We start from the raw sequence: 14915 nt of genomic DNA, 5'->3' as shown, positions 1-14915 counted from the left end.
GGGAAGGAAGGACGGAAAGAAAGAAAGAAAGAACGAAGGTAAAGTATAATAAGGTTATTAAAATTAATTATTAAGAAAAAAAATTTAAAAAAAAACATGGACGGATAGAACCCTAGGACAAATGGTGGAAGCAAGACTATACAGACAAGATCTCACACAGAAGCATACACATACACATTCACAAAAAGAGGAAAGGGGAAAAAATCATAGATCTTGCTCCTAAAGTCCACTTCCTTAATTTGGGATGATTGGTTGTCTATTCAGGTATTCCACAGATGCAGGGTACATCAAGTTGATTGTGGAGCTTTAATCCGCTGCTTCTGAGGCTGCTGGGAGAGATTTCCCTTTGTCTTCTTTGTTCTCACAGCTCCCAGGGCTAAGCTTTGGATTTGGCCCTGCCACTGCGTGTAGATCGCTGGAGGGCGTCTGTTTTTTGCTCAGACAGGATGGGGTTAAAAGAGCCGCTGATTGGGGGCTCTGGCGCACTCAGGCCGGCGGGGACGGAGGGGCACAGAGTGCGGGGCGGGCCTGCGGTGGCAAAGGCCGGCGTGACTTTGCACCAGCCTGAGGCGCGCTGTGCGCTCTCCCGGGGAAGTTGTCCCTGGATCCCGGGAACCCGGCAGTGGCGGGCTGCACAGGCTCCGCGGAAGAGGGGTGTGGAGAGTGACCTGTGCTCGCACACAGGCCCCTCGGTGGCGGCAGCAGCAGCCTTAACGTCTCCCGCCCGCCTCTGGGGTCCGCGCTTTCAGCCGCGGCTCGCGCCCGTCTCTGGATTCCGCGCTTTCAGCCGCGGCTCCCGCCCGTCTCTGGGGTCCGCGCTTTCAGCCGCGGCTCGCGCCCGTCTCTGGAGTTCCTTTAGGCAGCGTTCTTAAACCCCTCTCCTCACGCCCCAGGAAACAAAGAGGGAAGGAAAAGTCTCCTGCCTCTTCTGCAGGTGCAGGCTTTTCCCCGGACTCCCTCCCGGCTAGCTGTGGTGCACTAACCCCTTCAGGCTATGTTCAAGCCGCCAACCCCAGTCCTCTCCCTGCGCTCCGGCCTCAGCTCGCAGCCCCGCCCGCCCCGGCGGGTGAGCAGACAAGCCTCTCGGGCTGGTGAGTGCCGGTCGGCACCGATCCTCTGTGCGGGAATATCCCCGCTTTGCCCTCCGCACCCCTGTGGCTGTGCTCTCCTCCGCAGCTTCGAAGCTCCCCCCTCCGCCTCCCGCAGTCTCTGCCCGCGAAGGGGCTTCCTAGAGTGTGGAAACTTTTCCTCCTTCACCGCTCCCTCCCACTGGTGCAGGTGCCGTCCCTATTCTTTTGTCTCTGTTTTTTCTTTTGCCCTACCCAGGTACGTGGGGGGTTTCTTGCCTTTTGGGAGGTCTGAGGTTCTGCCAGCCTTCAGTAGGTGTTCTGTAGGAGTTGTTCCACGTGTAGATGTATTTCTGGTGTATCTGTGGGGAGGAAGGTGATCTCCGCGTCTTACTCTTCCGCCATCTTCCGCCTTCGGTCACACCTAATTTTTATGACAACCTAAGAAGCCATTCATAAGCATCTTCATTTTGCAAATAAGGCCACTGATGCTCAGAGAGATTAAGTAACTTCTGAGGTTACATAGTTAATGAGTGACAGCCGCCTGATTCTAAGGATGTTCTTTCTCTGAAAGTCACTGCTGCTCTGGGCACTGTTTCTATTTCAGAGTCCCTAGGGAACCAGAGAATGCTGAGAAAAGGGTCGACATAAATTAGTAGCTAAATTTAATATCTTGATCTTAGTTATATTTTGCCTGATTGCGTAGCCCTTGGTGAAGACGTCCAGTGCATTTTCCTCTGGTTGTTGGCTTACAGTGGGATCAGTCTGATAATGACAGAAATCACTGGGGCTGGCTGTTTAGAAGTCTGTTGCGGATGAATTTGTAATAATTCCTGCTGGACAGCTGCCCTGAACTATATCTTAAGTCTGTATTTTAGATTTAAATAGCTTTTTTTTTTTTTTCTTTTGCGGTACACGGGCCTCTCACTGCTGTGGCCTCTCCCGTTGCAGAGCACAGGTTCTGGACGCGCAGGCTCAGCGGCCATGGCTCACGGGCCCAGCCGCTCTGCGTCATGTGGGGTCTTCCCGGACTGGGGCACGAACCCGCGTCCCCTGCATCGGCAGACGGACTCTCAACCACTGCGCCACCAGGGAAGCCCTAAATAGCTATTTCAGATAGAACTTTTCTATACTCTCTGAGATTTGAGATCACTCCCTCGGTGAAAAATAAAATGAGGCAAAAAATAACTGCTTGTAGAAATTAATCATCTGGGGATATGTGAAGGGTAAGTGGGTTACAAACTCAGCTGGTGTTGTTGATGGGCCTGGTGATTCCTTAAACCTGAAATAAAGCATGTATGGGCAGGGCAGAGGTTGAGGTTGGGGGCGGGTACAGAGGAGCAAGTTCCTGTTTACACATTCATAGTCATTCACTTCCTCCACCTCACCATTGAAATCAGGGTGGATTCAACATACTCCTTACATATTGATTGTTCATTTTTTACTAAAATGACTCCTTAGATTTACATCATTTCTTGCCTGAAAAGCGGAGAGAGCAGATGTATTTCACGATCCTTGGCAGATTAACCTGTTGTCACAGAATCCTCCCTAATTGTATTGAGTTTGTGTCCAATCTTTCAAGACACTAATTTGGGGCAAAACATGGGATTGGAAAGAAAACCTGAGGTCTCTGTCCCTTTTGAACTTGGATAGGCTTTGGGTTAGAATTGCATCGCCATCACACTTAAAGTGTGTGTCCTTGGACAAGCTGTACGACTTCTCTAAGACATTTCCCTCTTCAATAAAAGTGTCTAATTATACTGCCTGTGTTGAAGGTTGAACAGCTACAGACTAGCACTGTCTGTCCCGGTGTTCAGCACATGAGGCACTACACGAATACTGACTCTTATTGTTGCTCTTTGCGGGTGGGTTTTGGTTTCATTTCCTCCAGTAAGAGAATCCCTCCTTTCCTTGGAAGGCATACTGTATTAATTTAATGGAGTAGAAAGTTATTTCTTCTGGGTGATTTGGAGATTTTTTTTTCCCCCGTGGAGGCATTATTTAGGAGGGTTCTCAATGTTAGGCTGCTAGGAATAGATTCTGGGTTTAATGATGACCTTGACCTTGGCACCTTTTTTCTTTATTCCTTTCACGGAATGGCATGACCTCTTCCTGATATTTTTAACAGTTTTTTGATTTATAGACATCCGCCTATTTTTTTTAAATTTTTTTTTTTAAGGAATTCCTTTATTTTTTTATTATTTATTTATTTATTTTTGGCTGTGTTGGGTCTTCATTTCTGTGAGAGGGCTTTCTCTAGTTGCGGCAAGCAGGGGCCACTCTTCATCGCGGTGCACGGGCCTCTCACTATCGCGGCCTCTCTTGTTGTGGAGCACAGGCGCCAGACGCGCAGGCTCAGTAGTTGTGGCTCACGAGCCTAGTTGTTCCGCGGCATGTGGGATCTTCCCAGACCAGGGCTCGAACCCGTGTCCCCTGCATCGGCAGGCGGACTCTCAACCACTGTGCCATCAGGGAAGCCCCGCCTATTTTTTTTTCTTCTCTTTTCTTTGTTAATAACTATTACGATTCTCTTGGAATCATCAGAGTGGTGCCTCCTTGACGATGTTGAGAAAGTTGAGTTGGATAACCTTTTGTTCAAGAATGACTACCTTTTATTGAGCATCTACTGTTGGCCAATAACTATATCAGAGATTGTATAAAGATTATTTAGAATAACATAGAATGTATTATCCAAATAGAACATTTTTGAGAGTGAAAGGGATGTAAATCGGTGCTGTTCGGATTCAAATAAAAGTCCATTTGACTTCAAGGTCAGTGCTCTTTCCAACACATCACACTGACCCTAATGAAAATCATAGTGAAGACACACACCCAGATAAGGGTATAGACACACATACACATGTATTCATATGTATCATTTTTTTCCAACAATATACCATGGAATGGTAATACTTCAAGATGTACCCAAGATTAATTTCTGTATTTTTCATTTGATTGAACCTTAACATCTGAAAACAGGGCCTGACAAAGTTCATTGGAGATGAACCTGGGCCTCTAGTTCTGCTGTTTGGAAATGTTACTGAGTATGACATTTTCTAAAAACCTTCTCAAATAGTGAATTTGTAGGAAATAGGAGTCTTCGAAAATTCACTGAATACCAACCAGTGTTTCCTAGGGAGACTGACGTGTTAGCTAATGATTCCACTTTGTGGTGGAAAAGAGCATGTATAAATAATAGCAACAAAATTAACATTGGCTGACATTCTTATTTGTCTGAAATCCGAGCTGTGGCCTCTACCACAGGAAAGCATAAAGGCCGTGTGCTAACTTTTGTTTCTACTTGGACACCAGTGATTAAAATTCATTGTGAACAAGGGAAATGGAAACAAAAATCTCTTAGGGAACAAAAATGTCCATTTTTCCTTTCCCAGAATTCATGAGCACTTCATATGCATCAAGCAATTTAATTCACCATCCTTCTCCGCAGCAGGGAAATGTCCTCTCTTAGAATGTGGTTTGGCTTTTACCCTTGCACCATATTTGCTATAGGAGATGTGTTCCTTTCCTCAATAAATATACTCTGAGCTCTTCCTATGTGCCAAGCAGTATGTTAAGTGTTTCCGATACCTCAGAGGACACATTAGACAAAGTTCCCTCCCCCTTGTGGGACCTAAATTTTAGTGAAGATATACCAAATAAATAAAATAAATAAACTATATACTTTGTGTACAAGATATGGAAAAAATGAAGCATTGGAGCAGGGTAAAGATAGAGGCTTCTGGGGTGCTGTGATGGGGGATCAGCTCAGGTTACAGAATTAAAGAGACTGTCCTTAGAGAAGCCTCATTTGAACTAGCAGGATCTGTGGGGAGGACTTGAAGGAAGTGAGGAAATTAGCCTTTCATCTAATTAGAGGAAGAATATTCCAAGAAGAGATAAGCTAGAGATGTGCTCTGGTTCCTGCATGTTCATAATGCTCACAACGGTTTTTAGTTGCATAGCTTGGGGACTACTCATCTCACCAGCTGGACTCCACTGGTCAGCATTTTCACTGTGAACAAAATGTGTGCCAATCCCTAAGGCATGATTACATGAAAGGAGATGTGACCATGAGGAACCCCTTCTCGAGGAGCTCCCTGAGAGCGAACCCTTTGGAAGCGCCTCAGGGCAGCTAGCATAAGTGAACCTGAAAGGAGACAGGGGCCAGCCTATGTTAAGCTAACTGGGGAAATTTTAGAACTACAATTGATCCTTGAACGGCAGTGGTTTGAACTGCACAGGTTCTCTTAGAGGCGGATAGTTTTGAATAGTAAATGCTACAACATCACATGATCTGAGGTTGGTTGAATCCATAGACGCAGAACCATGGATGCAAAGGGTGACTATCAGTTGTAGCAGATTTTCTGACTGCCTGGAGGATTATCACCCCTAACCCCACATTGTCCAAGAGTCAACTGTATAAGGGAGTTAGCATTGTGTAGCCTTAAGCTCACCTCAAAAGTATGCTATTTGACCAAGATATGTATAGACTCCATGAAACCCCTTTCTTCAGTATTATACAGTCTACTTGAAATTTTGTGCTCCCCCCTCCAACACGCTGAACTCACGCTGTACATTATGGGGTTGGGATAGAAATGAGAGAGATGGGACAAATCTACTTGTCACTGGCTACCTTTTCTCTTGGTGTGTTGACCTCTTATCATTGTCATCATGGCTTTAGGCATTATGTTACTCTCTGCCTCAAAACACTGAAAGATATGTGCTTTCTAAGATGCCTTGGCACTTGCGTTCTTTCTTTTGTCCTACTTAACATCTAAAGCATTAGATCCTCCATCTCAACTAAGAGGGAGGTGAAAAGCATTCTAAGACCATAAATGATAAGGTGGCCCTGTTTACTGGATAGCATAAGGAAAGGCAGAGGACACAGGTAGCTGAGACATGACTTGATGCTGGAACAGCTATGACTCCAGATCCTTCGTGCCTAAGCAGAGAGCCTATTTTGGCTGAAGACACTGTAACACACAAGAATACTGAAAAACGTCAACATCTTTCTTGGAAGCGACACCTCAGATGACCTACCAGCAACTTCCACCACCTCACCAGGAGGCTTTCACACCAAAATGGCTGTTCTACTTCTTAAATGATCATTTAGAGTTTAAAATTGAATATCAGACAGTGCTGTTATAAAGACCAACATAGAGTAAAACTTTAAAGACGATCTCAAGGCAGAAGCTGCATGGCTGATAGTATTACATAGACTGTGTGATATTACTGCACAGAAAAGCCAATTTCCTAAACATTGCTTCAACACTCCAGTCTGGCACTGAATAGATGGGGTCTCGTAATTTGTCCCTCCTTATCTCTGGTGCGTATGAGTTTATTATGGGTGAACTAGAGATTCTTCGCAAAAGGTCTGTCTGTGCAGACTCATACTGAGAGATCTGTCTGGGTCTCCTGCATCCCACTTCGATGTGCTTCTAAAACAAGCCTCTATGACCAGCCTGTTTTTTCCTACCATCTCTTTAAGGCACTGAACCCCATTTTAGATTTTCTAAAATCTAAAATTTTCTCAAGTTTTCCTTGAGAAAACTCTGGGGATTAGTTGATGGATTTTTTAGATGAGTGTTGAAGCCAGGAATGGTACCAGCAGAAGGGATGGTGAGTAAAACTTGGCTTGGTAGTTGGCTTCCTCTGCCCGTTGGAACGAAGTGAGTGCTGGAACAGCGTTGACATGTCTTGAAAGAGATGTTTGTTCAACACCTGCTTCAGACTGTCACTGTGCTGATTGCTGGAGAATTCAGGAAATTTTAGTCTGTGTTCACTTAGTTTATTCATCTTCAGAATCCTGTGTAATATACTCATTAAAAACTAGAGCATCTTGAACCGATAACCATGTTCTTTAAGAGTGTTTCATAGTTAGTAATGTTGCCGCACATCATTCTAAACATACGTTTCTGGATTTTTTGTTAATGCATTTTTCTCCTCTACTTTAGAGCGGGTAGCACCTATAAAATTGCCTGGCTCGGAGTAAATGCTCAGCAGACAAAAGATGAATCATTAAATGTGGGGCAGATCCAGAACAATATTATGCACAGGGTACTTTATTCCAGGCTGATACTTATTATATTATGTGTGTGCAGGATTCAAAGTCATTTCTTATAAAGAGCATCTAAAATTGGCATCATCAAGGAGATTACGTAAGGGTGCCGACCCAGGGAAGGAATAAACACACAGAGCTTGATGTGACTTTGTCCCCAATGGCGGCCTTGCTTTTGCTAAGTGTGTCTGGTTTTCCAAATAAGAAGTTTCTGTTTTCATTGGTTATAAGAGTAGCTTCGAGAAGGATGAGTAATGAGATCACAATCTGAATATGTAAGTTTGCCTTCTGGAAAAGAATGGCACACACATCACCTACCATCTCTAATGTATCTTTTCAATTGATTGTCTACCACAGCACCTAACACCCTGCACATAATAGAAGCTCAATAAATGGTTGTTAAATGAATTAATGGGTTCTTTAAGGAAGCATTTTTTAAAATTGTTTTAATTAAGCAGCTCTTTGTAGGATTTGAGGAGTAAAGGAGTCATGACCTGGAACCCTCAGGAGAATCTGTTTCAGGAAAGAAACGACAGTTTCAAAGAATCTGTAAATTGTTTCAGCAGAAGGAGACTGATGCCTTTTTACTGAGTCCAGCTTTTACTGGTGCATATTGTTTCATGAGTTCCCATTGTGCCACTTTCAGCTCTCCTGGATGGAAGATCTGTTCCCCTGTTAGTGTAAGAAAGTTAATGTACTACTAAGTGCTGTGCATAGGGATAGAAATCTATTAATAATACATATGTGGAGTTTGCCTAGCAAAGCCATCTGCCAAAGAGCTTTGCACTTCAGAGTAGCTTTCCATAATCAATAGTCCCACTCTATTCAATAAAAGATTACTAGAGCGTAAGATGTATAAAGCTTGATTGGCTCCCTTTATTTTGGTCGTCTGTTCAGCAAAAAATGACAAGTTAATTCTTTTCTAAATGAATTTACAACTTCAAAAGGACAACAGATATTATCATAAATTAGTCTTGCTGCAGACACTGATTTTTAATATACGCGCATTTAATTTGAATACCTTGCGCTAGGGTTTCAATTCCAAGAGCGTTTGCAAATCTATATGTGCTTAGTCAAAACAGGACCATTCACTAATGCAATTATTCTTTCAGTCTGTCATCATTAAATCACTTAAGATTCTATTCCATGTTGCTTTGCTTTAAATCTAAGCCTTTAGAAGAAGGAGAAAAGAAATTCACATTTTGTAAGCAATTCTAAGCGTTCTGAAAGTGACAAAGCATGCATTCTAAAGGGCAGGGGTTGCTATAAAACTCTGATGGTCCTGCCGTCCTACTGCTATTAGAATCACTTTATGTCACCTTAGTAGGATGGAAGTCTTTTAAAAATAATCACTAAATGTGCCTACTTTTCTAATTTTGGCTTTGCTAATTTAGGATATCTCTATTCCTTGCTTCAGAACAATGCATTCATTCCTCATTCCTTCCGCCCTCCCCCCATCAATTTAGAGAATGGTTTGAATACAGGATTCCTTGGGTTAGACAACATCACTCTCAGGAAGACAAGCTGGCTACCTGGGCGATTGAATTTCTGGCCCTCGAGTAGCTTTTCCTAATCCAGAATTTGTCTCCTCTATCTCTTCATGGGAATATGTATTTCCACCCTAGAAATTTCTTTCTTTGGCTTAATCTTGGTTTCTTCTTTTAAACTGCATATACCTTTTTAGAATGATAAAATATTTAATATTAACTTTTAATATGTATCTTGTGAATACATTTATTGATCATTTCCTAAGAATAGACTTAAATTATGGGGTACATATGAAGAAATCGGGCAGTGAGTTCCAGGTGTGGGAGAAAGCTTCAGAAAGCAGATTCTAGAAGGTAAATGAAGAAAAACTGAATTTCACAGTCATAATACATGGTTGCCCTGATGTCTGAGTTCTTGTCCCCTTTCCTGGGCTGTCTCAGGTAAGAATTTAGTGCCAAGCAATTGTGCTGCTAGTACTTGGGACAAAAGCAATTTGGAATCATTCTTCACTTCTCTCTTTATCTCCTGTCCACATATAATCCATGAGAAGGCTGTCTCCACCTTCACAGTGTATCCGGAATCTTATCACTTCTCATCACATTCACTGTGACTGCCCCAATTAAAGGCCTAACATCATGTCTCCTGGACTGGCAAAGACCTCCAAATTCATCTCCCTTCTTCCACTCCCCTATAGTCTATTCTTTAATCAGTGGCCAGGATGATTCTTAAAAATTTAAATGTCATCATGATATGATTGCCTTCCTCAAAACTTGGCAGTGGTTTCCCAGCACATTTGGAGTAACACTCACAGCCCTTCCTCAGCCCACCAGGCTCTCTGTAGCCTGGGCCCTGACTGTCTCTCACTCCCTCTCCCTCCTGCCTTGAGCTGCCTATCCCAACCACACTGGCCTCTGTGCTTTCCTAGAAAGTGCCAAGCACTGTCCTTCCCTGGGACCTTTGAACATGCTCTTCTTTCTGCCTAGAATTCTCCCTGTCCACCTTTTCTTATGCCCACTGTTTCATTTTATTCCGGATTCTGCAGACTTTCCTGGTCATGGCACTGAAATAGCTCTCCTCCTCCATTTCTCTCTGATGGACATGTGACTGATGCCGTGTTATGTATTGGTTCATTTCTGTCTGTCTGCCCCACTAGAAGGTCATCTTCCCAAGGTCAGGGACTTTGTCCTGCTCACCGCTATGCATTTCTACTGTCAGAAATCATACTTGGCACACAGTTGGAGCTCAAGATTTAGTTCTTGAAAGAAAGGAGGAATGAACACATGGTTGAGTAAATGATTTGCTTACTCTTGGGCAGGCTTATTTTTGTTCCTAGGGAGCTAGGGAGTCCTGCTTTTTGGTTCCTTCTGCCATCCATCTCTCATACATACCTTTACATTAACTGAGATATTCTTTCACAAGTTGTTTCCCCTGTGTATTCAGTATATGAGTGGCTGACAGTGTTCTCTGTCACTAATGGTGGGGACATTGGAGTCATTTTTACATGAACAGATGATGGCGGGTTTACCTAACATTCACAGTGACCAGGGAGCAAAATGGAGAATTTGACTTCAGGGCCTTGAAAAAGCATTACTCTTCAAATAAAGTGTCATTGCACCATTTGGTGGAAATTTGAATTTTTACAATTAGAGATTCCTTTATTTGGCTTATATTTTGTTCTCTTTTTAACTTGTACTTATCTCCTAAAAGTGCTAAAATCTGACCCTATGTGACCACACACAGCGTTCAAATTATAAAGTGATTGGCTGTGTGATATTCTCAAACTGTCTTTGTGTTTGAGACTGGAAGGAATATTATACTGGCACTGTAAATATTACTGGTCAGTTGTCAGTGACAGTATCATTGTCATCAACTGATGATATTTTTTTGCTTCATCCCAGAAAGCAATTCCTCAGACCAAGACCAACATTTATTTGTCTTCATCATGGCTGGGCAGGGGTCATCTACGGACTTGCTTTTTATATCCGCAGACCAAGTTACATGAGTTTACCATTCACCGTTTTAATCTACCAGAGAATCATTTCATTAAGAAGATGTGCTTTAGAATCAGATATACTTGTCTTTGCATCCTGCTCTTTCACTTACTTAATTATGTGACCTTGGCAAATGTCTTATTCTTTATGCCAATTCTCCCATCTGTAAAAGAGGAAATGCTATTTTTTTCCTAGGCTTGCTGGGAGGATGACATGAAGTCATGCACTAGATTTGTTAGTGCAGTACCTGGTACTGAGTAAGCGTGCAGAACAATTTGGATGTTATTATTCCTTGGGGGATTTGTCCTGCTACCCTAGAAGCCTGAATAAATGAATGCTTTGTCTATCCTGTTCAGCTGCGGTGTGTGACGAGACAAAGGGATCCTAGGTCACGTTCGTAAGGGGCTATGAGGATCAACTAATTGTTTTCATGTCATGGCCATTTACTTGAGGCATTTCTACACTTGGTTTCAGAATGCTGCTCACCCACAAAAGGCAGGACGCTGGCCTTTGAAATGCCCCCCGTTTCCCTCCAAAGCAGAAGGACAAAGTGAGGCTGGGTTGAAAGGCATCAGAGTTGAGAGAGAGTGGGTGGAAAGGCCTGATCTTTGACGTGGACTTAGCCATTAAAGAGGATGCCCCTGGCAGTCAGAAAGCCAAGTTGTCCGGAGCCTGGAGGACTATCCCTGTAACGACTACTAAAGGAGATAACAAGCAACGTTTAGCTGAGCGGTCTCCTTTGATTTCTTATTCTGTCAGATCCTAGAGACACTTTCCCAGGTTGGTGGAATTCAGACTGTTCAGTTTTCATGGCTTCTGGGTGATTTTGATTAAACATAGATAGTGCATTTGAAAAAAAATAAAGAAAAAAAAGACAGACTATGAAAGGACCTGCATTTTAAAAAGGAATTTAGAAGCCCTTCACTGGTGTGTTTTTCCCTTTGCCTCTTTCTGGGTTGGTATTTTCTCTGAGGTAGTAAACAATAGCAGTAGTGATAAATGTCTTCTTTATCTTTAGAGAATTCGTTGTTTGCCAATGAATAGAATTTGGGTGTTTTTGGTTAATGAGCTAGCAACAGGGTTTTTGTTACATTATATATAAGACTATATATATATAGATAGATAGATAGATAGATATAGTTATTAAATTTTCCTTTTCATTTTCTCCATAATGACTTCCCAAATTCCTCCATTGCTAATTCTTATAGGGTCATGATAAATTAATTGAAAAAGCAATTTATACAGCATGGCCCATTCCTTTCAAACAAGTGAACAGATTACTGTGACTTGCTATAATTCTAAACTCTCTAAGTTTCTTTTATGCTCTTTGCTGAACTTAGGTTCTTGGAAGTTAGACCATGGCATTCCTGGATCCTTAATATTAGGACTTTGGATGAAATCAATTAAGTTCTTATAAGTACAGTGTTGGGTGTGTGTGTGTGTGTTTTCTGTATCAGCAGGGAACAAAAGGCAGGTGTAGAAGGACACAAGAAAAAAAGGAATGAACATTTATTATACTCCTTGATTCACATTTGGTATTATTGTCCCTATTTTACAAAATAGAACTCAGTGAAAGTCACATGACTAGTAAGTGGCAAGGCTCAGATTCAGACCACGTCGGTTTGACTCGAAAGCATGCTTGCTGTCTATACTGCACTGTCCCTTTTTGCCTACCTTATGTCCTCACTATATCATAGGAGCCTTGGAGTCAGGGCTATATCTGACCTCCTTAATAGACAGAGAGCTCTTCTTTTAGGGAATCATTGGAGGAAGAGGGTTTGAAATGAGAATGTGATAACCATCCAATAACCCACCCCTACCTCACTGTGCCTTGCCCTGGAGTCCAGAGACAAACGAGCTACCTGTACCCTGAGACTCAGAGACACAAGAGACAAGCCTTCTGCCTGGGTCACCATGAAGCCAAGGGAGACAACTCTGTCTAGTGAGGAGAAAGGGCTTTAGAGCATCACCTCTGGAGAAGGACCGTCTCTGGGAAGACCTGGGCTTTTCTCGATCTCATGCCTAGGAATTAGAAACACATTATTGTCTATATTCCCCTAGTAATAAACAGGACCTGAACTCTACATTTCAGACTCTTTCCCAGCCTGGTGACTGATTTTCACTTGGAAAACCCTGTGAAGATCAAATAGTGAGGCAGAGGGAGAAGAATTATTACAACAAACCCCACAGGATTGTCCAAATTCTTTTTCTACAATGGGCTTTTCACAAGACTGTTGATCCTCAGCTTTCAAGCTTTTTAGAATGATGACGCTCATTGTGAGAGGCTTTGCTCACTCTTAGGTTTCTTCGAGATTTGCTTCCTGATTTTGATGTCTGTTACTTGATTTCATTTTTACTCTGGTTTCCGTAAGGCCAGGGCCTTGGTAACACATGTTTATTTTTATTGCTACTTTTTCTTTTAAACAATCACATAACTGAGAAAACTTTCCTTAAATCTGAAATGGGACAGCGGATATGAGAATGTTCTTAGGTTTGGTTTACTGTTTAGAAGCTAATGAGTCTTCTGGTATTTATGGGGATGCTGTAGGGTTATGTTAATGCTGTGGGCTTGAGGAATGCTGTAATAAGCCACAAAAGGAAATTCTGTCTGCAATCATTCTCCAGGTGTGAGTGTAGTGTTGTTATGGTTGTTGTGTTTTCTGTGAGTTATGTACAAACTTCACTGTGTTTTTTCCTTTTATTTGTGTGTGTGCATGTGTGTGTCTATCAGTGTGTATCTCAACCAGTTGTAAACCTGGAAGACATATTCTAAATCAGTATAACCATGGCATGTCTGTTTATGTAAGAAAAAAAAAGTAATTGTCAATCAAATATAGCGGCACATTGTGAACTCATTTTTAGTATGTATACCCTTATCTTAGTGGAGTCAAACTGATAGAAGTACCTCTATCAATCAAGAAGGTTGAAAAATTGGAGGTAATCTCTGTCCATTTAAACTAGTATGTTCAGACATTCATACACTGGCCTACTAATTAAAAAAGAAAGGCCAACTTTCACACTAAGTCATCTAGAGGTTTGTAAAATGAAACCCCATGACAAGTTTACCTGCTATGTATTAGCCTCAGTTGGTTTCCAACTCCTTCCCTTGATTCTGTACTCTCTTAGAGCTTTGAGGCTGAGACATATCTACTGTTTATCCATATTTCCTTCCTTCGCTCCTCTGGGCCTGTACTATAAGCACGATAGGCTGCTGTGATTTTGCTGTAGGAAATAAAAGGGATTTAGTATTCAAAGCTGGTAAACGTCTTTATCCATAGGCAAAGATTTGATACTAGAAAGAGAGATGATTACGTACATTTGATGTTGATGACTTAAGTTTCCTGTAGAATATTGTATTTTCCTTACTTCTTCTTCTTCTTTTAAACAAACCAAACAGATATTCCTGGAGGACCTCTGAATGGAAAGAATGCCAAGTCTCTCTCCTCCTCGAGCAGCAAGACCCCCACTGGCATATGACGGGACCCGTTTGTGGAGGTGGGATCCAGACCCGGGAGGTGTACTGTGCCCAGAGCACACCAGCATCCACGGCACAGAGGGCCAAGGAAGGTAGGCAGCCAGTTCTGGGGACAGATTCTGCTGCTGATTGGAAGGGAAATCAATACCAACACCATCTTCTCATATTCTCCTTGATATAATGGACCGCCAGCATTCACAAATTTAATGTTTTGTTGACTCTTTACAAGACATCCATAAGTTCTGTTGCATGAAGTAGTTTGGAATAGTCAAAATAGTCCTGCTAATAATATCAGTCTCAAAGGATTGTTGTGAAACTTAAACGAGAAAATATACCTAAGATCTCTAGTAGAAATGACTGCTACAGGCTAAGGCGCTGGTACGCTGGAGTGAGTCAGTTGATGAAGAGTTAGTAGCATTCTTTTTTTTTTTTTCTATAAGAGAAGTTTTTTGTGAATTTGTGAGTGTGGGAAATTCTACAGACATTTCACTTTCAGATATCAAGGATCCATTCATTTATTGCCAGGTTTTAGACAATACGAAACTAAGAAGGAGGAAAAGGAGGAGGAAAAACAACTTGCTCCGTGGTATGCTCTCTATTAGGCGTGTATAATACAATCCATTTGTTTCAGAGTTTAGGATAGTGATAACATATAAGGACTGAAAAACTGGCCCAGATTTATTTAAGTCAATGGATTGAAAAGCTAAGAGTGTGCAGTAATGCTTCCACTCTAGAAAAATATATGGCCTCTTCCAGGCGCATTGGGGAACCCAACAGTGCCCTCTGTAGAAGTGGTCAAGGTGAGAACGTTTCCTTGAGTGTGCATGTACATTCTC

At 42.2% G+C, this 14915-nt stretch overlaps 1 protein-coding gene across 1 annotated transcript in view; it reads left to right on the top strand.

Moving 5' to 3' along the window:
- The window catches only part of THSD7B (thrombospondin type 1 domain containing 7B), a 778062-nt gene that overhangs the window by 232850 nt on the left and 530297 nt on the right, over positions 1-14915 (top strand). Inside the window, exon 4 of the mRNA XM_060152966.1 lies at positions 14002-14171. Within this exon, the coding sequence (XP_060008949.1) occupies positions 14002-14171 (170 nt within the window). The remainder of the gene's footprint in view (positions 1-14001; positions 14172-14915) is intronic.

This window comes from Lagenorhynchus albirostris, chromosome 6 (genome assembly GCF_949774975.1).
Source record: "Lagenorhynchus albirostris chromosome 6, mLagAlb1.1, whole genome shotgun sequence".
Taxonomy (NCBI): Eukaryota; Metazoa; Chordata; class Mammalia; order Artiodactyla; family Delphinidae; genus Lagenorhynchus; species Lagenorhynchus albirostris.
The sequence above is the reverse complement of the archived record's forward strand: the minus strand, read 5'-3'. Positions and strand labels throughout refer to the sequence as shown.